The sequence below is a fragment of the Panthera pardus genome, unplaced genomic scaffold, assembly GCF_024362965.1.
Source record: "Panthera pardus isolate Hobbes unplaced genomic scaffold, ASM2436296v1 HiC_scaffold_7, whole genome shotgun sequence".
NCBI lineage: Eukaryota > Metazoa > Chordata > Mammalia > Carnivora > Felidae > Panthera > Panthera pardus.
In genome coordinates this window covers 32,869,484-32,895,163 of record NW_026527002.1, presented here as the reverse complement: position 1 = coordinate 32,895,163, position 25,680 = coordinate 32,869,484, and the positions used below count along the sequence as shown (strand labels likewise).

The window sequence follows — 25,680 nt, the reverse complement described above, 5'->3', positions numbered from 1 at the left end:
TTTGAGATTACCTATATATTATTTTACTTTTCTTGGCCAAATTCTTCAGACATGAAAAAGACTAGTGGGCTAACAGTTTAGAAATTTATTCAGTGAAAGTGATAAGTATCCCCTTATTGGCCTTTTTCTTTTCTTGAAATGCAGTAAAATAAAAATTGAAGGATGCCTATGATTTACTTTAAAGTGGGAGATTTTTCATGAATCATCATAGGATGTTAAGCAGTTAAAAAAATACACATTCTGCATTTCTTTTCAATCTTTTGCCACTTATAAACTCTAGAGAAGCATTATTGATATTTAAGTAGTAAAATTTTAAACTACTTACCATCAGAAGACATTAACTCATCAATGATATCTCCACTAATAGATCCTGCTGGAAACAAATATGATAATAAAGTTTTGTTACAGTTCTATTTATATATTTTGACAGTAAAAGGCAGTTACTTTAGGAAGCTTGGGTGGCTCAGTCAGTTAAGCATCCAACTCTTGATTTTGGCTCAGGTCACGATCTCACTATTCATGGGATCTAATCTCACATTGGGCTCTGTGCTGACAGCACAGAGCCTGCTTGGGATTCTCTCTCTCCCTCTCTGCACCTCCCCCACTCACACGCATGCACATATGCACATTTTCTCTCTCTCTCTCTCAAAATTTTTTAAAACGCAGTTATGGGGCTCCTGGGTGGCTCAGTCAGTCAAGCATCCAACTTCAGCTCAGGTCATGATCTTGTGGTTCATGAATGAGTTCAAGCCCCATATGTGCTGACAGCTCAGATCCTAGAGCCTGCTTCAGATTCTGTGTGTGTCTCTCTCTGCCCTTCTCTCTCTCTCTCTCTCTCTCTCTCTCTCTCTCTCTCTCTCTCTCAAAAATAAACATCAAAAAAAGGGCAGTTATTTAAAAAACAGCATATATTTAAACAGTAGTGTTTAAAAAGTTAAACACTAGCAGCTTTTATTAAAGTATAGAACTTTACAGAAAGATACCATTTTCATGAGCACCTACTCTGTGCTTCGCATTACTTTTAACTTCTAAACTCAAGATGTAGATCAAAAGACTCCTCATCATTCTCCCAAAACTGACTCCTTGGTTTTACAAAGTCAGTAGTACTGTAATTCTCCCAGTTACCCAATCTCGAAACTTCAACATTACTTTCCATTCCTCTAATTTATCTCCGGATCTCACACATCAAAGTTACTTATTTTATTTTACCTAAACAATACTTCTCAAATCTCTTCTTTCTCTTTCCAATCCCATTGTTACCACCCATCTTAGCCGTAATGTTCTTTTATAGTTACATAACTGCAGACACCATATATTCATTCTCCATTGCCTCTAATCTCTTCTGTTTCCCAGGCCAAAAGCATCTTCTTGTTACTCCTGTACTCACCAGTGTGCAGTTTCTAAGTTGCTACTTCCCTGCTCACAAGTCTTTGTCTTATTGGCTAAAGTTCCAACTCAGTCTGATATTCAAGGTCCTCTCTAAAATCTGACCCCAAATTACTTTCTCTACTATTTCCAAATACAAAACTATATACAGAAACTGCTGAAAAAAATTTTTTAATGCTTTGTGGAAGCTGACTTACTAATGGTGTCTAAATTAAACCACAGAGAGCTTATCTGTCTTTAGATTTGCCCCCATTAATTATAATTAGATCATAAACTTTTTAAGGAGTATACTTTGTTGTGCACGCCCCATTCTATATCTTAAGTATAGAAATACTTCTGGAGGAAGGAAAGGAGGAAAAATACCGTGTCCAGTTAGATCTTTATAGCCTCACTCTTAAGTATTGTGAATTCCCACAGTAGTAAGACTCATGCCACATTCTAATGAGACACATCCCAAAGGTAAAAATAAACAAATTGGATTGTGTACAATGTAGCTTTTAATGATCTGCAATATTACATCTAGACTGGCATGACTTAATTCATTCAGCAACTCTTTCAGATACTGAGAGAATATCTGCCATGGGCCCTTTATTTGGAATCAAATTTAGATGTGGACGGTACTCCTAATGCCCAGTTTTTGGAGATTTAGCTATTTTCATTTCAGATTAAACAATTTAGGAAGGCAAGATTTCCTAACTTGGAGTTGAGACCATTTATCAGCTATAAAACTAAACTTTCCAAATAAAAAGTATAACAAGGAATATGAAGAGGCAAATGTCACTATATTCTACAGTAGTTTGATTTTTCTTAAAGGTAATTGGAACACATTTCAATAATTCATCCTAGAGTGACTAAGAGATGAGTGACTAAGGTTTACAAAGTAAACCTCTGATAAAAAAGTTGATATGTGGGGTGCCTGGATGGCTCAGTCGGTTGAACTTCTGACTTCAGAAGGTCATGATCTAACCGCTCGTGAGTTCGAGCCCCATGTCTGGCCCTGTGCTGACAGCTCAGAGCCTGGAGCCTGCTTCAGATTCTGTGTCTCCCTCTCTCTTGGCCCCTCCCCTGCTCACACTGTATCTCTCTCTCTCAAAAATAAATAAACAGTAAAAAAAAAAAGTTGACATGCAAATATTAATGGGGGGGGGGGGAATGAACAAATTTCTATCAATTCCGAACATGGAATTCTAAGGAAAACTGCATACGTAGGTCCATTAACTATCTTTTCCTTGCTCACACTATTCATAATGCTACACGGTCTTAGCCACATTATACTGTATCCAATTATATATGCTGAATATACAATCAGATTGTGTGTGTATATCACCTAAAAAATAAATCCGTAGTAACAGAATTAAAGCAGGATCTGTTTTTAAATTTTCCTCATAATACCTATCCCAGTGTGTCCTGTGTAGGAGACACTATATACTTCTTAAGCTTACCATTTTTCCTCCTGTGTTTGGTAATAGAATGACCATAGCTGACAAATTCAGAAAAGCTCTCCAACTTACTTAATACGTTTTTCATATTTTTCCTTCTCTACTTTTTAAAACAAAGGCTCTAGACTCACCTGATGACAAGTCTGTGGCTGGAGTCTGTTGAAGATTTTGGTTTCTTTCAGAGACATGTTGCTCAGGCAGATTCTGAGTTGCTATGTTGGATTTCTGTGGAGTCACTGGAGTGGAGGGCTGAGAGGAGGGTTGTGTGAGGTCATCAGGTGGGGGAACAGGAAAAACCACAGGCTTAGATGAATTGGATTCTTTATTTATAAGCAGCACGTGGATAGGTCCTGAATGACTCTTTAGATTGATCTGGTATTTCTTTTGTCCATTCTGACCCTTTAAGGTTATTGGGTATAAACAAATGAATAAATATTAACATTTCTAACTACTTTGGAACACCAAAAATTAAGATAAGCAAAGCTATAAAGGACTAATTGTATATATAACATAGAATTATACATAGAATAGAGTCAATAAATGTCTTTGACTCAACTAGAGAATGTTTTGAAAAAGACCCAATTTCAAGCAATCTGGTATGGTGGGTATTTAAGTTGAACTTTTTCCTCAGCTAGGATTGCTGTATCAGTTATAGATATAGTCATTTTAACTGACTTTTTAAAAGATTATTGATTATATCATTACTCATTCCTTAATATTTTCTAGCTCAAAAAATCACATAAAAAAACTTTTATACTCAAGATGTTAAATGATTTATTCAGTCACTTCTATAATTTTACTAAAGTACTAAAGACATACAAACTCATATATAAATACTTTCAGATAGAAAACTTAAAAGCAGTATTTGAAAGTGTTTACACACAATTAGCTCTTGTTCAGCTAAAGATAATACATTTGTCCTTCTTAAGACAGCAGATCCACATTAAGAAAAGTTACCCTGCATACCATTTCTGGAATAGGTACCTCCAGCTGTGTACCAGAAGGTGCTTGAATGGCCAAAAGTGTATCACCTGATGAAAAAAATTTCTAAGTTTAGAAAATACTATTGATCTTGGAATACAGTGGCAAGAGTGTGAGCTCTGGAATCAGATGCTTGGGTCTGAATCCCAGGCTGGGTAACCTTGGGCTTTGGTTCCTAATTCTGTAAAATGGGGGGAATAAACCTTATTGCATAGATTTCTTTTGAGGATTAGATGAGGTAATATATGTAATAGATCTGAGAAGAGGGTAAATACTCATCGTTAGTTCTATTCTCATGAACAAATTCGGATTAAGTTAATTTTGCTTTCATTCAGTCTTGCATAAAGTCTGAAATTCCTGAAACTGTTAGCCTCAACACTGTTTACTTGAGATTTTTAAATTACTTAAGTGACTAGGGATACTAGAAATTAGGTATGATAGTGTGAAATCTTGAGCTTAAGTGAACTTAATTTTAAAGCTAAATTCTATAGCAGACTGTTGAGCTGAAAATTAAAAATACTTTCTCAAACTTTCTTAGAAAGCTCAGGATATATGGTGGCAGAGTAAAGCAATAAGGCCACACATATTGTCAACATAGCCTTGGAAAGTCAGATTTCACTTGGCAAGGTGCTTGGCAGATTTTTTTTTTTTTATGTGCATAATATGCATGACTGTTTAACAGGCCATACATGACTAATATAAATATGTATACAAAATTTCATTTTACTTGTATTATAATTATGGGGTACAGCCTCCTCCCCCCCCCCCCCCCCAACACACACACACCAATGTTATTAATACACTGTATTGTCCTGTCAAGGGGAAAACATGGAGGCAGGGGATGGGATGGAACAGGGTTAGGAGTAACTGTCCTGGTTATAAAATGGATTAACCTAACTCTGCCCTCACGCTTTCTTTGAGTTCATTTGTGACCAGCACACTGCACATGGTTTCTAAACGGTGCCAGTGAGAAATATATTTGATCAAATTTAATCACTGACCCTGCAATTCTGTGACTTTGAAACTGTTTAATCTCCCTCTGATTTAGCTGCCCCTCCCACACACAGTTTACACCCACCAATGCAGGCAATGAAGTGAAAACTGTGCAAAGCAGTTACTGTCATGAGAACGGAAACAAAGGCAGCCTATCACTACAGAGCACTGTAGAGTAACACAGAACGTCCACAGTTCCTGAAACTAATGACTTAGGGTGAGTGTGTGGGGGAATTTTGACTCACTCTCCGCTAAATAGGTTGACCAGAGGAAGAATGTTAGGACAAACTAATAGTACTTACCATTAAAGCAATTACAGATGTCTTCATGAGTTACATAGGAAAATGTACTGCCATAAGAGTTAAGGAACAACATGTATACCAAGGTCTCGGCATTTAAATTAAGATAATAAATCTGCAGGCCAAAATAAACAAAATGACCAAGTGCATGAAGGTGTTGCCACACATGGTCAGATAAAGACGTCTTTAGTCTGAAAAGGCAAAGATAAAGGTCCATAAGAGGGGTACCCATCCTTTGCTCTAAGAAGCCACTTTTGATTTTTGTGACATTTGAGTCCTCCATATTCCTCATGGAGACAGGGCTTCTGGGGCGGGGAAAGAGCGATGGGGAAAAGGATGCGGTCAGCAGGAGTGGAGAGCAACCATACATGCCTCCACATTAAGAATTTTCCTGGTTATGGTTTAGGGGTCTGGGAATGGCCAGAATCTTGGAAAGCAGTGCAGCAAAGTCTATGATCAGCTAGTTCAATGGTTTTTGTGTTTTGGGGCTCCACAAGGTACAGCCTGAAAACCCCACTTAAGTTATCAAATTGTTAAGGAGCTTTGGTCCATAGAAAAGAAATAACAAATGAGATCATGGACTTATTCAACAAATTACAAAACATAAGAAATTGGATACAGTAGTCAAAAATTCATGAGAGGTAGTAGAAGATAAATGCAATTAAGAGATTCCATAAGTATCTAGGTAAGTTTACAAATCAAGAGTATCATGTGTATCTAAGAGAACAGTGATTTTTAGGAAACACATGAAGTACATCACTAATTTTTTCCCACAACTTAATATGATGGATACATAAGCCTTGGTCCCCAACCTCAAGTAGGTTGTATCTTTCAGTTAATATTAGGCAAAAATGTATCCTGGATTGATTGCCAGCCCATGATAGTTTGGCTTGATAGTTTCAAGCCAAAATTAATTTTTCAAAACTTGAGAGGTAACTGAATTTTTACCACTTCAGAACACTGAGCACAATTATTTAAATATACCTGTGCATTTAACAATTCCTTCTAATATTCAGAGACCCCCTAAGCACACTTTAGCTAGCATGTGGCATCCTATTAATGGTAGATTTAAAGTAATGACTTTTTTTCCTCAGTGCAACAAAGGAACAATGTTAATAGATGTACTTTGTAATTTTAAGAGGTAAAAACTTTTCAAATATTAGTATAAATTATTAGAATATTATAAAATTAAAATACTTTATCCACTTAGAAAACTTTGTGAAACATTAGAATAAAGTAACTGATCTTCAGACTGGAAGAATGCATTATATACATACATATACTACAGCTACATGTGTAACTTATTTAAAAGGATATCTATTGTTAATCGAGTCGTCCATCACATTTTTGATGCTTTGCTGTAGCCACAACTTCTGCTGATCAAGTTCTCTTTCCTTCAGTTCTAGATCTTCAATTTCAGCTTTAAGATATCTTAATCTATCTATGACTTCTTTAGTATTACAGCCAGCACCTACACCTCTTAAAAACGTATGAGAATCAGTATCTCCAGTATCAGACCCAGGTTAACATCACTTAATTTTTATAGTAATAGAACTGAACTAGTAATTTATTCAAGACAAAAATCTTTACACTCTTCTAAAAAATCAAGCATTAAAATCCTTAGAAAACTTAAACATCGTACCTCTGAACATATTTGCTTAGAAAATTTATTGGCAAGAACAATCAAATCACAAAAATTCTCAGTGTTTTTGCCATACAGAAAATAAAAATTTTTATAAAGTCAAAAAAAGTTCTATGTTCTAATGGTGTTTTTCATCTAAAAGGACGGGCTAGTGACTGGCACCAAAAGGATGTCAAAGCTGAGGCATGTAGGTGGCTTAGTCAGCTAAGCGTCTGAGTTTGGCTCAGGTCGTGATCTCATGGTTCATGGGTTCGAGTCCCATATTGGGCTCTGTGCTGGCAGCGCAGAGCCTGCTTGAGATTCTCTCTCTCTGTCCCTCCCCCATTTGTGTCTCTCTCTGTCTCAAAGTAAATAAACTTAAAAAAAGAAAGAAAGAAAAGGATGTCAAAGCTACATAGTTACACCTGGAAGTCGCATGATATAGACTGAGATGCTGGTAAATTACAACCTTTTAATATTTTGGTGAGACTCTGGCTTTAAAACAGAACAAAACAAAAGAAAAAACTAGGGCCAAAGAGGACGAATTTGCAGGACTGAAAGTATTTTTCACATTCAAACATACAACCATACAACAGTTAATGAATGACAACATGCATTTCAATCAACTACTATACACAAGGTCATATTCCTATATATACGACATAGTTCCTATTCTTAAGGAGTTTCTATTAGTTGGGAAGCTAAATGCTCACGCAGAAAGGGATCAATAATACAAAGCAGTATGCAATGTGTGCCAAATGAGTAGCTTGAGGGAGAAAATAAGATTTGAATTTTCAGAGTGTAAATCAGACAGTGGAGACAGCAAGGGAATATCCCAACATAGGAGTCACATACAGAGGCCCAGAGCAGTGTCCAGGGAAAGATGAGGGGCCTGTTGAGAATACCAGGCCAAATGAGAGGGAGAGCCAGACGGTATAAAGGTCAGATTTTATACAGCATCAGGAAGAAAAATATAGGTTTTAGAGTAGGGTATTGGTTTGTAACTTACTTCCATTGTATACTATTTTTTGACTTTTTTTCAATCAGGTCAATTCCCTCTAAGACATTGGTGATATCATAAATTCTTCTTTTTTGCCTCACAGCCAAAGTATCTGCAGCCTGTTTTTAAAAAGGGGAGGGGGGAGACAAAGAACAATGAAATAAAGGGCAATTCCTATTTTAAAATTAAAAAAAGGTTGATTATGAAGTTCACAGCATGAGAACCCAATGCCAAATTTAACCAGTATGTTCAAAGTATCTCTCAAACATTGCAAATACCAAAGAAATTATCCCATTTAAAAGCCAGCAGATGTTAGAATGGGAAAAAAATATATAAAGGGTCATGACACAAAGCCCACAAAAATAAAAGAACACAGTGAGAATACTTCATGTCACCTTATGGACTAATCCTGAGAAGGAGCTCCTGATTATCTACCCACATCACTTCCTATTTTATCTGTTCATATACAGTCACCTAAAAACAGCCTTTATTGTTTTTTGAAACTTTGAAAAATTATATCTCAGCAGCTTGTTAGTAATTAAGATATTTGGGGAGTTCTAAATTATACACACACTTCAGTACTTTGAAATACGCTATCTGCATTTTTTAAACTCACAATGAAAATGGAGGAGTGAATCATGCCATCCCAACACAAAGCATAAACAAGAAATCAAAAAGAAATCAAAATTCATAGCACTAAGTTGTGGTACCAGCAAATATTATCCAAAAACCTGGTAGTCTGACTAAACAAAAGTAAGGTCAACAAAAATATTTCATGCCACCATGACATCAATAAATGCAGGAATGTTGTACTGTTTCTCTGATTGGTTCCCACTCACATTTATGAGCTTTGGTCCCCAATGGAACAGACACAATCTTAAAAAAGAGGTTATCCTGGGGCGCCTGGGTGGCTCAGTCGGTTAAGCGTCTGACTTCGGCTCAGGTCATGATCTCGCGGTCCGTGAGTTCAAGCCCTGCGTCAGGCTCTGTGCTGACAGCTCAGAGCCTGGAGTCTGTTTCAGATTCTGTGTCTCCCTCTCTCTCTGACCCTCCCCTGTTCATGCTCTCTCTCTGTCTCAAAAATAAATAAGTGTTAAAAAGTTAAAAAAAAAAAAAAAGAGGTTATCCTACAGCTCTTTTTCGGGGTGAGTTAGACAATAACGTATCTTGAATGTGGAGTCACACTGTAAGAGTCATGGTAATAATGAAAAAACACATTCATATCCTTACAATATTCAGCACATTATCCAAATTAATGAACAGATTTTAGCTTCACATTATTGTTTGCCAGCTCTCCCAAAGCATTATTACTTTCTTAATTCTTTAAAAACATAGCTCTACACACACACACACACAATCCAGGAAAGCATATTTTTGCAATCTGGACTTACTTTCTACAGGGAGCAAGTGTGACCAATTTCACGGGCATTTAATGTCAATTCTACCAATCCATTTCTTGTGCTACCAAAATACCAAGTTACCACTGTGCAATTATTCAGATCTTCAGGAAGGGGATCCATGCCTCAGTCAATGGGCCAGGAGAGTAAGTAGGATATGACAGAGAGAATGAAGAACCGGAAACTGAAGCTCTGAGTTCCCAACTCTGACTAGTTTAGTTCCATCTCTTCTAGAGAACCAGAAAATTAAAAGGACTAGGCATGGTTTTGTTGATTTCCTCTTTCCTTGCACTTAGCTTAGCAGTTTCCTCCCCTTCATAAAGTTTCTTGAGTTCGAAGCTGTTTTTCTAAAGAGCAATAATCTCCTGCAAAGTTAACTATAAAAATCTGAAGTTGAGAATTCATCTCACTTCCCTCTGAAGAGGCCCTCTTAAGAAGTAACCCAGAGCACTCCAAGCCAGCTCTACCTCACACACAAAAGCCTTCACAACCATAGCAATAGCTCACTGGTTAGGGTATTAGGACACGTTTGTATAAATTAGATTGCAAGAGCAATCAGTCATCAGGCAGAGAGCCATCAATGCTCACTTTTAGCTCAAGACTTTTTAAAGTTGATAATCTATCAGGGTGTCTGGGTGGCTCAGTCGGTTAAGCATCAGACTCTTGATCTCAGTTCAGGTGATGATCTCACAGTTGTGGGATCGAGTCCCATGTCGGGATTCTTTCTCTCTGTCTCTCTCCCTCCCCACCAAAAATAAATAAACATTTTTTTAAACAAAGAATAAAGCTTATAATCTATCTAGTTTATAATTTATTATGGTTTAACAATTACAAATTTTAGTCCTTTAATTTCCAAAACTAAACATTATTTCTTAAATACTTTTCTATTTAAGTATATAAACACATAAAGGACCAGCATATACAGAACATATGTCTTAAAAAGGATCTCCTGGGGCGCCTGGGTGGCTCAGTTGATTAAGCATCTGACTTCGGCTCAGGTCATGATCTCACGGTTGGTGGGTTCAAGCCCCACATCGGGCTCTGTGCTGACAGCTCAGAGCCTGGAGCCTGCTTTGGATTCTGTGTCTCCTTCTCTCTCTGCCCCTCCCCACCCCCCCCCATGCTCTGTCTCTCTCTGTCTGTCAAAAATAAACATTGGAAGAAAAAAAAAAGGGGGGGGATCTCCTGGAGGCTTTTATTTAGCAGCCCCATCTCCTTTGGATGTTAGCTTCTGGAGTTAGGCACACAGAGATCCAGTCCCAGTGCTGACACTTCCCATCTTCAGCTGGTCTCAAACTCATTAAGCCTCATTTCCCTTTTTGTAAAATGGAGTAATAACATACCTGAATTGTAGAGACTCAACTAGATAATCTAAGCACAATGTCTGCTGCATAATTAATACTTCAATGCTGGTAAGTAATAGCCTCATCATCAGATACAGATTGAAGCAGGGGATCATGGAGGTGATTTAGAGTTTTTGTGTATCTTGACCTATCACGTTATATGTAGTATTTTGAAAAATTGTATGAATTCTTATAGTTTTATGAAGTAATTCAAGACATCGTACTTAATGGAATCATAAAATCATAAAAATGAATCACAACCACCACCTTCATTCGTTTAGCACCTGTGATGTGCCAAGCTGGTTCTGTGTCTCACGGATAGAGTAGTAACAGAACAAAGTCCCTGCCTTCAAAGAAGGGAAAGAAGGTAATAATAAACAAATAATTATGTTAGGAGGAATGCATGTAGGGACTATATTTAACAGAATTTTAAAGCTCCCCGAATAAGGAAGCATTTGAATTGAATGGAGAAAGTGCTGACAAGCAGCAGTCAGAACATCTGACAAGCAGCAGCAAGAACAAAGAAAGGCTCTGAAGTGGGAATATGCTTACTTCCTTCAGGGAAAGACAGGAAGTCAGTATGGCCAGAACAGTGAGTGAGAGGGAGAAGAGTGAGAGAAAAGGGGGAAAAGGAAAGAAGGGAGAGAAGATGGGAGGGAGGGTGGGAAGGGAAGTGAGAGAGATAAAGACAGTAACACCATATGCCAAGGGGCCAGATCACTGGGGTCTTGCAGGCCATCGTAAAGACTTCCGCTCTTACTCCCAGTGAAATGGAAAGCTACTGGAAGGCTCCGAGCACATGGTGATTTGGTGCTATGCTTTAGCATAGAACAGGTTCATTCTGGCTGTTCTGGGTAGAAAAAAAGAGGCCAGTGAGAAGGCAATGGCAATAATCCATTCAAGAGATGGTTAGCTGCTTGGATGAAGGAGGCAGCTGTGGGCGTTGTGAGAAATGCTGAGATTCAGAATATATTTTGAAGATATAGCAGGTAGTAGATCTGAGAGCAGAGTTAAGGGTAACTCCACAGTTTATGACATGAGCAACTGGCCATGAGGAAGACTGCAGAAGAACAGGTTTGAGGAAACCTATTGGTTTCCTCCTTTGGCTCAGGAACTTGGCTTTGAACAATTTGACCTCCAAGGGGAGTAGTTCGGAAGACCACTGGACACGAGAGTGTGGGGTAGGACAAGTCCAAGCTAGAGATACAAATTCAGTAGTCATCAGTAAATAGACATTTTAGGTCACAGGGATGGAACCCACTGGATTCACCTAGCAGGTAAGCACAGAAAGAGAAGACATCTAAAGGCTTAGCCCAGCACACTCCAGTGTTTAAGATCTGGGAAGGGAGGTGCAACTTGCCACTGAAGACAGAGAAGTAGGAAGAGTGGGGTCTTGGAGGCCAAGGGAAGAGTATAAGTAAGAGTGACCATGTCAAGTACTGCTGTCAGGGTGAGTCAGATGAGCATGAGACCTGATCACGGATTTGACTTTGGCAAGGTCACTGGTGACCTTGGTCAGAGCTGTCTTGGCAGAGTAATGGAGTCAAAGACTTAACGGAGAAATTCCACCAGAGTGGAAAGAAAGCTAGAGCGGACAACTCTTTTGAAGAGTTCTGCTGCAAAGAGGAACAGAATAGAACAATGGGGCAGTAGCAGCAGGGAGTTGTGGGGTCCGGCCAGGAAGTTTTTCCCCTTCCTTTCTCTTTTCTTTTAAAGATGGGAGCTAATTCAACATGTGAGTTGTGCTGATAAGAACTGCCCGGTAATGGAGGAAGAGGGATAATTAACCATGCAGGAGAGAAGGGACAGCTGCCGGTAGGTACAGGGGAATGTGAATCAGGCTGAGGAATAGCCTTAGATAATAATGAGGCATATTAATAATTGAAGTCCAGCCGAGTGACCAGCGCAGATGTAGGTACGGTAATAGACAAGATAGGAAGAGAGACTAGACATTTCCTCCTGTTTGCTTTCTATTTTTTCCTAAGTGGAGGCTAGTGGAGGGAGGGGGGTGGGGGAGAAAGGGAGGAGGGGGCATTTAATGGTTTAGAAAAAAGGAGAAAGTGTAAAATATTCATCTAGGAGAGTAAGAGAGTAAGTAGTGTAAAAGGAATGCTGGACCCATCACTACTTTTGAAGTTAGTGGTGGTGAATTTAAAGTGAAACCCACGTGCAATAAGAGTACATCCTCATCCCATGTTGGCAATTAGCTATTGAAGACACGCACATGTGCATGCATCAAATGTACTTAAGAAGGTTACATTTGCTATTATAGATCTGACCTATAAAACATAAAGGAAGCATCTATTTGTACCAAACCAACTCGAGAGAAAAATAAACATAATCCTCTGAAAGAAATACATCTCCCCTCCAAATACTAAATCTTTTTCTAAAAATGTCACCACTGGGGTACCTGGGTGGCTCAGTTGATTAAGCATACGACTTTGGCCCAGGTCATGATCTCACAGTTCGTGGGTTTGAGTCTCATGTCCGGCTCTGTGCTGACAGCTCTGAGGCTGGAGCCTGCTTGGGATTCTGGGTCTCCCCTTCTCTCTGCCCCTCCCCCATTCATTCTGTCTGTCTCTCTCTCTCTCAAAAATAAATAAATGTTTAAAAAGAAATTTAAAAATATGTCACCGGTTGTAAACAGTTTGGTATCAATACATGGAAAAAAATTAAAGCTTGTGATACCATTAAGAGGTGGGCAAGCTAAATCAGGACAGCTGAGATCGCATATAAGTGCTAAAAAGAGCTTAAAGAATTTCCTGGCCCCACCCCTTCACCTTAACAAATGAGTCCACTAAGACCCTGTGTTAACTCTGGGAGGGAGAGATTATGTGGTAGGTTTATTTGAGTTAAGATTAGTTGCAGCTCATTTGTTCAAGAATGTTCTCCTGATGGAGCATGATGTTGCATTCAAAAGCACTAACATAAAAACAATAACTATGGGAAACATCCTGTCTTTCAGGTTCTCCATCTGCAAAGCAGGTACTTGACTCTCTTCCCGGCCCATAACCGTCAATACATGTGTACTCAGTGTTTTAGCTACTGTGTTTCAGAAACTAACACTACACGAAATTGGGCCAGAATCCAAAAGTAAAGAAGGTGCTATGGAAATACTATATAAAACCAATTCGATAACGAATTGCGCATATAAATGCACATGCACAGACACATACAGATGATGGGATGCCAACAATGAGGTGAAAAGAACTCAAGTGATACACCACCCAGAGTGCCCATAAAATATTTTTAAGAAATTTTAAAAACTGAGTGAACTGCCTTTCAACTGTGCCACATGGATTTTCTGTTGGTCTATCCTATAAGGTGTGGGATATGAAATTATTAGCTAATTTCATATACTGCCAGAGGTAATTAACATGTAGAATGTTTGATTTCGACCCACAGTTAAGACCATTGATAAGCCAGTAATGAGATAACTGTGTAAGAGGATCTTCTGAAAATGTTACCTAATTTAAGGCTCACACCATTTTGCAAAGTAGTTACCATTTTCCCCCTTTGATAGGATACAGATTCAGAAAGCTAATGGATAACCAAATGGAATTTGGCATTAATTACATATTCATGAAATAAGTTTGTGGCAGAATTTTTCAAATGGGCTCTATAATTTCAAGAGTTTAAATAAGTGCGGTGTGCCATCAAAATTCCCAAGCTGTAAAAATTGCACTGAATAAGCAAAGCGCCACTGGTACTTGTAACACAAGAACTGTGTAGGTATCTAAGGCTGTGGGTAACACCTTGTGCTAGAGAATGAGGTCTAAAAATTGAACAGCCCCATACAGTAGAGATAAAGTGTTACAAGAGGCTGAATAAAAGAGAGCTTACTTAAGGTGGAGGCAAGAAGGAGAGTTCCTGGAAGAGGCTGCCATTGTGTACAATGGATCTGGAGGGGATGGATGTTAAATCAATAAGGAAATGAAATACCAAAAATAAAGAACTTACTTTAAGGATACAAAAGCCTCCCTCAAGAAGCAGCACTAAGCACATAGTATTTTAATTCCCACTCAGTATCCTGCCCCAAAGGAATTTCTCCTAAAAAATCTCCAGTCCTTTCAACTACCTTAAACTGTCATCCATAAATATGATATTGATACATATACCAGTATCGTGTCTAACTTTATTTAAATCCAAGTTAATTAACATATAGTGTTATAATGGTTTCAGGAGTAGAATTTAGTGATTCATCACTTATATATAACACCCAGTGCTCATCACAAGGGCCCTCCCCTTGTAGGGGAGTTCCCCATCACCCATTTAGCCCATCCCCCCACCCAACATCCCTACAGCAATCCTCAGTTTGTTCTCTGTATTTAACAGTCTCATATGGTTTGCCTCCCTCTGTTTTTATCTTATTTTTCCTTTCCTTGCACTGTGTTCATGTTTTGTTTCTTAAATTTCACATGAGTGAAATCATATATTTATCTTTCTCTGACTGACTTAATTTGCCTGGCATAATATATTCTAGTTCCATCCATGTTGTTGCAAATTCAAGATTTTATTCTTTTTGATTGCCGAGTAGTATTTCTCTCTCTTTCTCTCTCTCCACACACACACACACACACACACACGCACACACACACACACCACATCTTCTTTATCCATTTGTCAGTCGATGAACATTTGGGCTGTCTCCATAATTCGGCTATTGTTCATAGCGCTGCTATAAACACTGGGGTGCATGTGCCCCTTTGAATCAGCATTTTTTTTTTTTATCCTTTGGATAAATACCTAGTAGTGCAATTGCTTGAGCTTTAAATTTGTTCTAATTTTTATTTATATATATATATATTTTTTTAAATTTTTCAAATGTTTATTCAGTTTTTGGGAGACAGAGAGAGACAGAATATGAGTGGGGGGGTGGGGACAGAGAGAGAGAGGGAGACACAGAATCTGAAGCAGGCTCCAGGCTCTGAGCTATCAGCACAGAGCCCGATGCGGGACTCAAACTCACAAAACATGAGATCATGACCTGAGCTGAAGTCAGACACTTAACTGACTGAGCCTCCCAGGCGCCCCTTATATTTGTTTTTATTGCAGTATGGTTGACATACAATAATTTATTAGTTTCAAGTGTACAACTCAGTGACTCAACATTTATATTCATTCTGATCACCATGATAAACCCAGCTACCACCTGTCACCATACAAAGTTGTTACATATTAGTGACTATATCCCCTATGTTATACTTTGTATTCCCATGTCTTATTTATTTTATAACTGGAAGCTTGAACCTTTGAATAAATTCTGCATACACTTTTAAAAAGGAACTTCAGGGGTGCCTGGGTGGCTCAGTGTCTGACTTCTGGTTTCAGCTCAGGTCATGATCTCATGGTTCATGAGTTCGAGTCCGCATCAGTCTCTGAGCTGACAGCTGCAGAGCCTGCTTGAGATTCTCTCTCCCTCTCTCTCTGCTCCTCCCCTGCTTGCTCTCTCTCTCCCTCTCTCCCTCCCTCCCAAAATAAATAAATGTTTAAAATAATAAGGAACTTCAGTTTTACTGTTTTACTCAAGTCACCAAAGATTACTCAAAAGAAGAAAAGAAGGTATTTGATAAAGTATCCATTTAAGTAGGAAAAGCCTGATGAAATTCTGAAATCTATAAATTGGAAACTCTAGATCTCGTCTAAGTCTTCAACTGCTTTGGAAATTCTTTTCTCATAAGTATTAACTTTTTAGAACAAGAACAAAATCAAGTGTGCATTTGCTCTTCTACCGTTTGGATTTGCCTCTGCACATTTTATATCTTCCTGCTGACGTAAGGCACAGAAGTGAGGGAATATGCTCGGAGATTGGCCCGACTTTATTTCTTTTTTAGAGAAAGAGCACCAGTGGGGGAGGAGGGTTCAGGGGGAAGAGAGAGATGAGGGAGAGAGAAAGAGAGAGAGAGAGAGAAAGAGAGAGAGAGAGAGAGAGAGAGAGAGAGAGAGAGAGAGAGAGAGAGAGAATATCTTAAACAAGCTCCATGCTCAGCACGGAGCCTGACATGGGGCTCAATCCCCCGACCCTGGGGAATCACAACCTGAGCCAAAGTCAAGTGTCACATACTCAACCAACTTGAGCCACCCAGGCACCCCCAGGCCCAGCTTTAACTTTATGACCCTGGGCAAGTTACTTAGCCTCTCTGTGCCTCAATTTCCTGGCTTGTATGAATTTTTTGTTTCTTATTTATTTTTGAAAAAGAGACAGAGGGCAAGTGGGGGAGGGCAGAGAGAGAGGGAGACACAGAATCTGAAGCAGGCTCTGAGCTGTCAGGACAGAGCCTGACATGGGACTCAAACTCCTGAACCGTGAGATCATGACCTCAGCAGAAGTTGGACACTTAACCAAATGAGCCACCCAGGCGTCCCTAAGATGTTACTATTGTAAGGATTAAATGAGCATATCTGAAACACTTTAGAAGAGTGCCTGGCACATGGTAGGCATTACAGTTGTATTAGCTATTATCACTATTATTGATCCAATTTCTCCCTTAAAGTAATAAGGAAACTTTGTTCTTGGAAAGGTATATCATAATAAAACACCCCAACCTGTGAACTAACTTTAACACTTGGGAAGATAGTCAAGCACAATGAAGTATGAAAAAAAGGTTCTGAAGAGTAAAAATAGATATAAAAAATGTATTTCCCTACTCAAAACATTCACCCCATTTGGATCCTATTGACTCCTTCTTTTCTAGGATTCCTAATGGCTTATACCATTTAGTACTCTTTTTTTTTTAAGTTTTTTTTTTTTTTTTTAACGTTTATTTATTTTTGAGACAGAGAGAGACAGAGCATGAACAGGGGAGGGGCAGAGAGAGAGGGAGACACAGAATCTGAAACAGGCTCCAGGCTCTGAGCTGTCAGCACAGGGCCTGACACGGGGCTCAAACTCACAGACTGTGAGATCATGACCTGAGCCAAAGTCGGACACTTAACCAACTGAGCCACCCAGGCTCCCCTAGTACTCTTGATATTAAGGTAGACTTCATCTGAAAGTTACTACTTTCACCCCTAATTTCTTTTCTCTTTCTTTTTTGCTGGTCTGCCTTCAACTTTTTGAGTCCTTTGTTGGCAAGTTTGTCAACACCAGAATTGTCTGAATTCATTTTCCACTACACAACTCTATTAAAAAGAAAAAGGAATTGCATACATTCACATGTACTATAGAAACAGGTTATTACTCATTTGATGTATTTTGTGTATTATGCTTTCATGGTGTTACCTTTTCATGGATTTGTTAAGCTTTCTGTGTTATTCCCCGCCCCCCTTAAAGTGTGACAGCAGTTCAAAGTGTGTTTCTGGTCAGTTAACAGTTACCTTTTAAACTTTTAATAACATAGTTATAGAAAGACAATGAGGTATAAAATCAGTGAAAGCCTAACTACCACACCAGGACACTGCTAATATAATCTCAGTTAACAGCGGCTGTCAACTGGAAACTCCTTCCTAGCCTTGTTAAGAATGCTCCCCAAATGTGTATGTTCCTGACTCTACAAGCTCTTCACTCCAGGAAAGAACCCTTCCCCACTCACTGAGGCCCTTTCACCCTTTTGAGCATCACTGCATTTGTTGCTTAGTCCCCTGGAACACACGTAATGGAGATTTGGCCAAAGTTGTGCTGATTTTGCTCTTTTTCAACATTAAATGCAAACTTTCAAAATCTTGGGATTCTCTTCTTCCTAAAAGTCGAGAATTGTACTGTAAAAGTGGATTTTCCTTTATTCTATTATAGAATAATTCTCAAAACTGTTTAATTTCCACTTGAAATTAGGCCCTTTAATTAGCAGTGTAAGATTTAAGAGCAACATATTATGTTGCAATTCAAAGATATGAGCAGTAACTATATCAGAGCATATGAAAGGGGGACCTTTTCAATCCCCAACTTCTCACATTTTCCCAAATGCAGAACTCACCAATCTTAGCTCCTAACACTAGAAGCTATTTCTGATTTGTGAATAGGATGGGAAAAAGAGAGGCAGCAGGATTCATTCCATGGCTCTCAAATGCCAGCAGGAATCAGAATCCCATGGGGTATCTGTTTAAAATGCAAATTCTGGGGCGCCTGGGTGGCTTGGTTGGTTGAGCGTCCCACTTTGGCTCAGGTCATGATCTTATGGTCCGTGAGTTCGAGCCCCGTGTCAGGGTCTGGGCTGATGGCTCAGAGCCTGGAGCCTGTTTCCGATTCTGTGTCTCCCTCTCTCTCTGCCCCTCCCCTGTTCATGCTCTGTCTCTCTCTGTCTCAAAAATAAACGTTAAAAAAAAAATTAAAAAAAAAATGCAAATTCTTAGGCCCCTTCTCTAGCCCTACATAACCCGATCTCTCAGGTCCAACATTAGAATCTGTATTTTTAGTAAGATCCAGGAGAGTCTGATACATCTACACATTGAGAAATACCATCTACACATTGGCTATTCCAATGTAGATGGCTATTCCATCTACACATTGAGAAATACTGTTATAACCCCTTTCAGGCCCCCACCTTTCTTCAAAGCGGGGGAGGGGCTGTTAGCTTAGTGCAAAAATAAAACTTGCCTGGTACTTTTCACACAAGACACTGCCTCTAGTTATGGTGGCTACATCACTTCCTCCTCCTTGGGGCAACTATATGCAGTTTGTACATTCCATTTCAGTAAGATATACAGCTTATGAGGCTTGCCCAAGGACACACTGCTGGGACCGGGAACGCAGAACTACTGTCTTGGATACAAGCCTATTTATCCTGTCCAGAGATGGAAAAGCGAGATGACGGACTTCTTTTTCTTTTTTCTTCTTCTTCTTTTTTGTACTGAATGAAGTTGTTTTTGAAATGACACCAAAACTTCGGAGGTGGGTACATGTTTTGCTTACCGCGGTGGTTCAGGGTGTCAATTCTGGCATTTATATGTCAATTCTGTGGATACTTTTTTTTTTAAGAAAGTTCTGTGCCCAATGTGGGGCTAGAACTCATGACCCCGACCGAGATCAAGAGTTGCATGCACCACTGCCTGAGCCAGCCAGGCACTCCAAAACTTTTCTTCTTTTCCTTTTCTTTCTTCTTCTTTTTTAAAAGTAAGCTCTACATCCAACGTGGGGCTTTAGATACTATGGATACCGATTGCCACTTAACCTCATCACACCTCACTTTCCTATCAGCAAAATGGAGATAGATCTCCTTTACACTTTTGTTATGAGGATTATTGATATTGGGTTGGTGTTGAATAATTAGTCATTGGAATAGATGTATCCAGATCACCTTTTTATGTGCATTTTTAATAATTTTATTTTTTTAGAGGAGATTTAGGTTCTCAGCAAAACTGAGCAGAAAGCAGAGTTCCCCATAGACCCCTGCCACCGCACAGGCATAGCCTCCCCCACTATCATTATCTCTCACCAGAGACATTTGTTAAAACTGATGAATCTAGGGGCACCTGAGTGGCTCAGTCGGTTAAGCGTCCGACTTCGGCTCGAATCATGATCTTCAGGTTTGTAGGTTTGAGCCCCAAGTCGGGCTCTGTGCGGACAGCTGGGAGCCTGGAACCTGCTTCAGATTCTGTGTCTCCCTCTCTCTCTGCTCATCCCCCACTCATGCTCTGCCTCTGTCTCTCAAAAATGAATAAACGTTGAAAAAATTAAAAAATAAAATGATGAGTCTACATTGACATGTCATATCACTCAAAGTCCAGAGTTTACATTAGGGTTCATTCTTGGTGTTACACGTTCTGTGGGTTTTAACAAATATGTAATGACATATATCCACCATTACAGTGTCATACACAGTAGTTTCATTGCCCCAAACACTCTCTTGTGCTCTGCCCTCTAGAGAACTTCCAGCAACTCCTGATCTCTCCCTGTCTCCATAGTTTTGCCTTTTCCAGAAAGCTATAAAGTTGGAATTTTATAGTATGTGGCCTTTTCATATCAGCTTCTCTCACTAAGTAATATACATTTAAAGTTCTCCCATGTCTTTTCATGGCTTGATAGCTTTTTTTTAAAAAAACAAAACAAACAAACAAAAAAACACTGAATAGTATTTCTTTGTCGGAACATGCCAGTTTATTTATCCATTCACCCACCAAAGAACATCTTGGTTACTTCCAAGTTTGGGCAATTATAAAGAAACCTGGTATCTACATCCATATGCAGGCAGACCCACGTTTCCAACTCATTTGGGTAAATGCCAAGTAGTGTGATTACTGAATCGCATGGGAATATGTTCAGTTTCCTAAAAACTGCCAAATGGTCTTCCAAGGGGTCTGTACCATTTACATTCCCACCAGTAATGAGAGTTCCTGTTGTCCCACATTCACACCAGTATTCAGTGTTTTGTGTTATTTTGCCATTCTAGTAGGGATGTCGTAGTATCGCTGTTGTTTTATATGTTTTTTTAAATTCTGGTAAAATACACGTCGTATAAAATTTATCACCTTAACCATTTTTAAGTGTGCAGTTCAGTAGTTTTAAGTATATTCACACTGATGTGCAACCAGACCCCACTACTCTTCTCATCCAACAAACTCCAAATCCATAGCATTAGTTTGCTGGGGCTGCCGTAACAAAGGACTGCAGACCGGGTGGCTTAAACAACAGAAATTTATTTTCTGACACTTTTGGAGGCTAGAAGTGCAGGATCAAGCTGTTGGCAAGTTTGGTTTCTCATGCAGCCTCTCTTCTTGGCAGATGGTCACCCTCTCATCGTGTCCTCTCACAGGCTTCCCTCTGTGGACATGCATCCTGGCATCTGTGTGTCCAAATTTCCTTTCTTCTAAGAACACCATTCTGATCGGATTAGTCCCCATCCCAATGACTTCATTTTAACTTCATCATCTCTTTAAAGGCCCTATCTCCAAATACAGTCACATTCTGAGGTACGAGAATTAGGGCTTCACCATATGGATTTTGAGAACATAGTTCAGCCCATAATGTGTTGACCCATGAAACTTCCCTCTCTCCCCTTCCTCCTAGCTCCTGGCAATCTTTTATTTTCTGTCTCTATGAACTTGACCACTCTAGTTACTTCATATAAGAGGAATTACACAGTATTTACCTTTTTGTAACTGGCATGTCTTCAAGGTTCATCTATGTTGTAGCATGTTTGGGAATTTCCTTCCTTTTGAAGGCTGAATAATCTTCCATTGTGTGTACATATCACATTTTGTTTGTTTATTCATCTGTTGATAGACATTTGCACTGCTTCTATCTTTCGGCTATTATGAATAATGCTGCTATGAACACGGGGTATAGAAGTATCTGTTTAAGACCTGCTTTCCAAATCTTTGGGCTATACACTTAGAAGTGAACCTGTCCTGAGAATTTTTAAGCATGCACTAAAGTTCTGGCTGTACTACTAATATATCTTTCCTCAGGCTAATTCTGTCTTTATTCTGTGACACCAAATCTTTGCTTTATGCCACAAAGTAAGATGTTATGTTAAATTATTTATTTCATCCAGGGCATATATTAATTAGCTAATCATAAATGGGTATGAGTCAGGGACCTGTGAGATAAGAAACATCATAAATACTTTATCATTTTAACCTAGGTACCATGCAGTCAATTTGTAACATAATTATAAGAGATAAGCCATCTTAATCATGCTTTAAAAAGTTCAAGACGGTACCAAAATGGCAAGTAAAGAAACTCAGTTAGAAATTATATTTAATAGGAGTTTCCAAAACAATAGATAGACAGTTCTGACTATCTTAACAGTTCTTTAAATCCTTACTTCTGGAAAAGTAGAACCCTAGTTTAATTTGTAAAATAACGTGGAATTCGCCATCAATACCCTCATTTTTCAAGTGATAGCTCAATACCTCTCTCTTCCGTCATGGGTAAAGGGATAAAAATAATCATGCAAAAACTCATGTTTTGTTACAAGAAACATTCCATGTTCTTACACAGATGAAAAACTTAAATGAGAAGTTTTTTGTTTTGTTTTAAGGAATACTAAAAGGAATTATAGCATAGTAAGAAAAATGGTCTACATTCAAATCTCAGCTCTGTCACTTTCTGCTTCATATTGGGCAAGCTACTTAACATGTCAGTTTTCTCACCTGTGAAATGGGGGCGTTAGTTAGGCTCAAGTTTCCAAGTTGTTAAGATGATAAAATTAGTTAAGATCTGTAAAAAGCCTGGAACAAACTCTCAATAAATGGTAGCTATTAACAGCATAAACTGGCAAACCAGATAAAGCTTGAGGAGCATGAGGTAATGTGTCATCTCACTGGAATAAAGAGATGTGACTACTGTACCCACTTTTATAAACGAGACTATGTGGTGTGGGAAGGAGATATGATTAAATTTCTCAAAACACTTTCGAGGTGTTTCTAATCCCTTCTAATTGTTAACTTATACTTGAACAGCTTTATTAGAATTTATTTGCTTTATTGGTCTACGTTCTCAGTTATATTATGAAGAAGAAATGCATCACCAAGATGGAGCATTATGTTATTTTTCAATAATGTATGTCATGGTTCACAGTAAGAAGCATCACTGGAAAGATTTCACTGCAAGATTTTTACATGAGTAAGATTTTACACATATATGAAAATAATTGAAAAAAATATATGTAAATAAATGAAGTATGTATATTTTTCATGTATATGTGAAAAAGAATGATACTCAAAGTGTACCTTAGGAGTAAAAAAAAAAAAAAATCACTGATATAAAGAGACAAAACGTAACTGCAAAAACTTTTGAAACTTTTAAGGAAAGTTCCAGGATGAATGGAACAATGTTGTTATGTAAACTCCACTCTCTCTACTCACTGTTCCTGTGACTTCTGGAGAACAATGCAATGGCCATAGATGAAACAGGAGGAAGTCTTAAGAATTTAAAAGCAAGAAATGCAAAGTTCCATCATTTTGCCAGGTGAGTTGAGAAAGAAGCCCTCAAAGTTTGGGGCGCCTGGGTGGCTAAGTTGGTTGAGCGATTGACTTCGGCTCAGGTCATGATCTCGCAGTCTGTGAGTTCAAGCCCCATGTCAAGCCCCATGTCGAGCCCCGTGTCGAGCCCCGTGTCGAGCCCCGTGTCGAGCCCCGTGTGGGGGTCTGTGGTGACAGCTCAGAGCCTGAAGCCTAACTCAGATTCTGTGTCTCCCCCTCTTTCTGCCCATCCCCTGCTCACCATCTGTGTCTCTCTGTCTCTCAATAATAAATGTTAAAAAAAAATAAAAAGAAAGAAAGAAAGAAAGAAAGAAAGAAAGAAAGACCTCAAAGTTAAACCCTCAGAGTGCAGCTGTATCTGGAAAACCCCAAAGTTCCCTGATTCCCTCTACTGAAAGCACAGTCCATTTACACAGTAAATTCATGATACAACTGAATGTCTAGATTTTGAACGATAGTTTACAAGCCGTGTTTTGTAGCATGTCTGGCACTCTGATAACCTCATGGCTTCCTTTGAAATCCTTTAAACCAAATCCATTTTAGTTCTTGACAATCTAAATACTATATATGCCATAAAGTACTTTCAGGGAGGAAGCAAGGGAGGAAGAGGCTGTAGAAAAAACAAGGAATTTCCAGAGTTGGGAAATTCCAGCAATAACACTTCAAAAAAGAGGATAGTAGAAACTACTTCCCCAAATGCAAAACGCACCTACCATGCCTCATTGGAATCCGAATAATTCAATTCCCCAATCACTTAAGGAACACCTACTGTGCTCAGGGAAAGAAATGGGCATTCTCAGACAAAACAGCACCCTCTGGGCTATAGTCGGGAAGGCCCTTGAGTCTTCCTTCCTCTCTACCTTCAGGAAGTACTATAAAATGCTCTCAGATGCCCCTTCTCTTGCTCTAGGCACAGCCTTGATGGTCTCTGTCACTCTTTCAAGCCAGGTGAGGTGGTCCCTCCTGCACTCCTCTGGCTGTTGGGACCAATCATCAGGGTAAAATCGGATTTCAGATATCGGGGACATGGCTAGGAGATGTCTGCAGTGATTAACGACTCATTAGTAATTTCTGCTTTCAAAGCTTTGGTTCTTACTTAAACTTGGGGCACTGGTTGAATTTTAATTCAAGTAATCACAGTCTCCTGCTCCTCAGCGTTGTGGAATCCTTCCAAATCCTGCTTGGAACGGTTAAGTGATTTTGTTTAACCCAACAGCTTTCGATGCATGTTGTTGTTTGAAAAATGTGAACTGTAGTCCACGACGGAAGCACACATTCTCAAGAAACAGGGGAGCTTACTGAGCGCTTCTCCCTCTTTGAGGGAAAGCTATAAAACATCCCCTTTTTGTGTGATGGCATATCTCACTTTTAGAAATCTGTACCATATATCAAATTAAGTTAAAATCAAATACCCCCTCCCATCAGGATGATGAAAAGAAGTGTACAAGGAAGAGGGTTTTTTTCTTTATTACTATTATTTTCAACGCGGAATGAGTGTGGAAAGTTCTTTTTTTTTTTCTTTCATCCGCAAAATCGGGTTGTTTTGTTTTGAACAACGGGAACACCGTCTCAAGTAGAATAGCCTATGAAAACCACCAATTCCCAACAGCAAAATCAATTCCCAGGTGTCTCCAGGCAGAGTGCCAGGGTCCCCCCTGCGCCTCTGCCACAGGTGGACGCGGAGCAGCTAGGACACTCGGGCGCCCTCGGGTTCCTGCGCCAGCAGAAGCCACGCGGGCGCGCTCCAGGTACTGGGCTCTTTGTCGAGAGCCCGGCGCTGCGCCGGGCCCCATTGGTCGTGCGGCCGGTCGGGGCCACCCGGTCCCTCGTCCCTCCCCCATCCTGGAGTCGTGGGCCTGGGCACCGGCCACATGGCCCTGGCTCTGGGGGGGTCGCCCGGTCCCCGCGGGGCGCGCCCACACCGCGCCGCCCGACCCCGCGCTTCAAGGGGGTGGGCTTCTCCGGGGGCCGCGGGCAGCTTAGTCCGCCCCCATCCCCGCCTCCCGCGCTCACCGCTTTGAGATCCAGGACGCCGTCCTTGGCCTCCTGCAGCAGCGACACGAACTTGGTGGTGAGCAGCCCCAGGCTCTTCTCGTGCCTGCTGCTGCCGCCCCCGCCGCCCCCGAGCTGCGGCGGCGGCGGCTGCTGCGGAGGCTGCGCCTGGGAAGGCTGTGGCTGCGGCCGCTGGCCCTGGCCCTGCCCCTGCGGCGCCTGCTGGCCCGAGCTCGCCGGCTCCGCCGCCGCCATCGCGTCCCCACGCCGCGGCGGTGCGGCCGCTCGTCCGTCCCCGCCCGCGGCCACCTGCCGGGCCCGCTGTGCAGCGGCCGCTCCAGCCGCCGCCGGCCGAGAGCAGGGCGGAG

General features: G+C 40.0%; 1 protein-coding gene and 1 long non-coding RNA gene across 3 annotated transcripts in view; both read right to left on the bottom strand.

Moving 5' to 3' along the window:
• Window positions 1-25,680, bottom strand: part of E2F5 (E2F transcription factor 5) — a 27,389-nt gene extending 1,709 nt beyond the window's left edge. Inside the window, exons 1-7 of one of the 2 annotated variants that reach the window (XM_019453381.2) lie at window positions 25,334-25,680; window positions 7,729-7,838; window positions 6,416-6,577; window positions 5,102-5,145; window positions 3,792-3,856; window positions 2,957-3,224; window positions 326-373 (exon numbers count right to left, since the gene is read on the bottom strand). In XM_019453381.2, the coding sequence (XP_019308926.1) occupies window positions 326-373; window positions 2,957-3,224; window positions 3,792-3,856; window positions 5,102-5,145; window positions 6,416-6,577; window positions 7,729-7,838; window positions 25,334-25,567 (931 nt within the window). In that variant the 5' untranslated portion in view covers window positions 25,568-25,680. The remainder of the gene's footprint in view (window positions 1-325; window positions 374-2,956; window positions 3,225-3,791; window positions 3,857-5,101; window positions 5,146-6,415; window positions 6,578-7,728; window positions 7,839-25,333) is intronic. The other variant, XM_019453382.2, reaches the window with a different exon arrangement.
• Window positions 21,012-23,569, bottom strand: LOC109269435 (uncharacterized). The gene is made up of 2 exons (XR_002081076.2): window positions 21,484-23,569; window positions 21,012-21,177 (listed from the first exon to the last, which is right to left on the bottom strand). It is a non-coding gene; the product is annotated as an uncharacterized LOC109269435 (long non-coding RNA).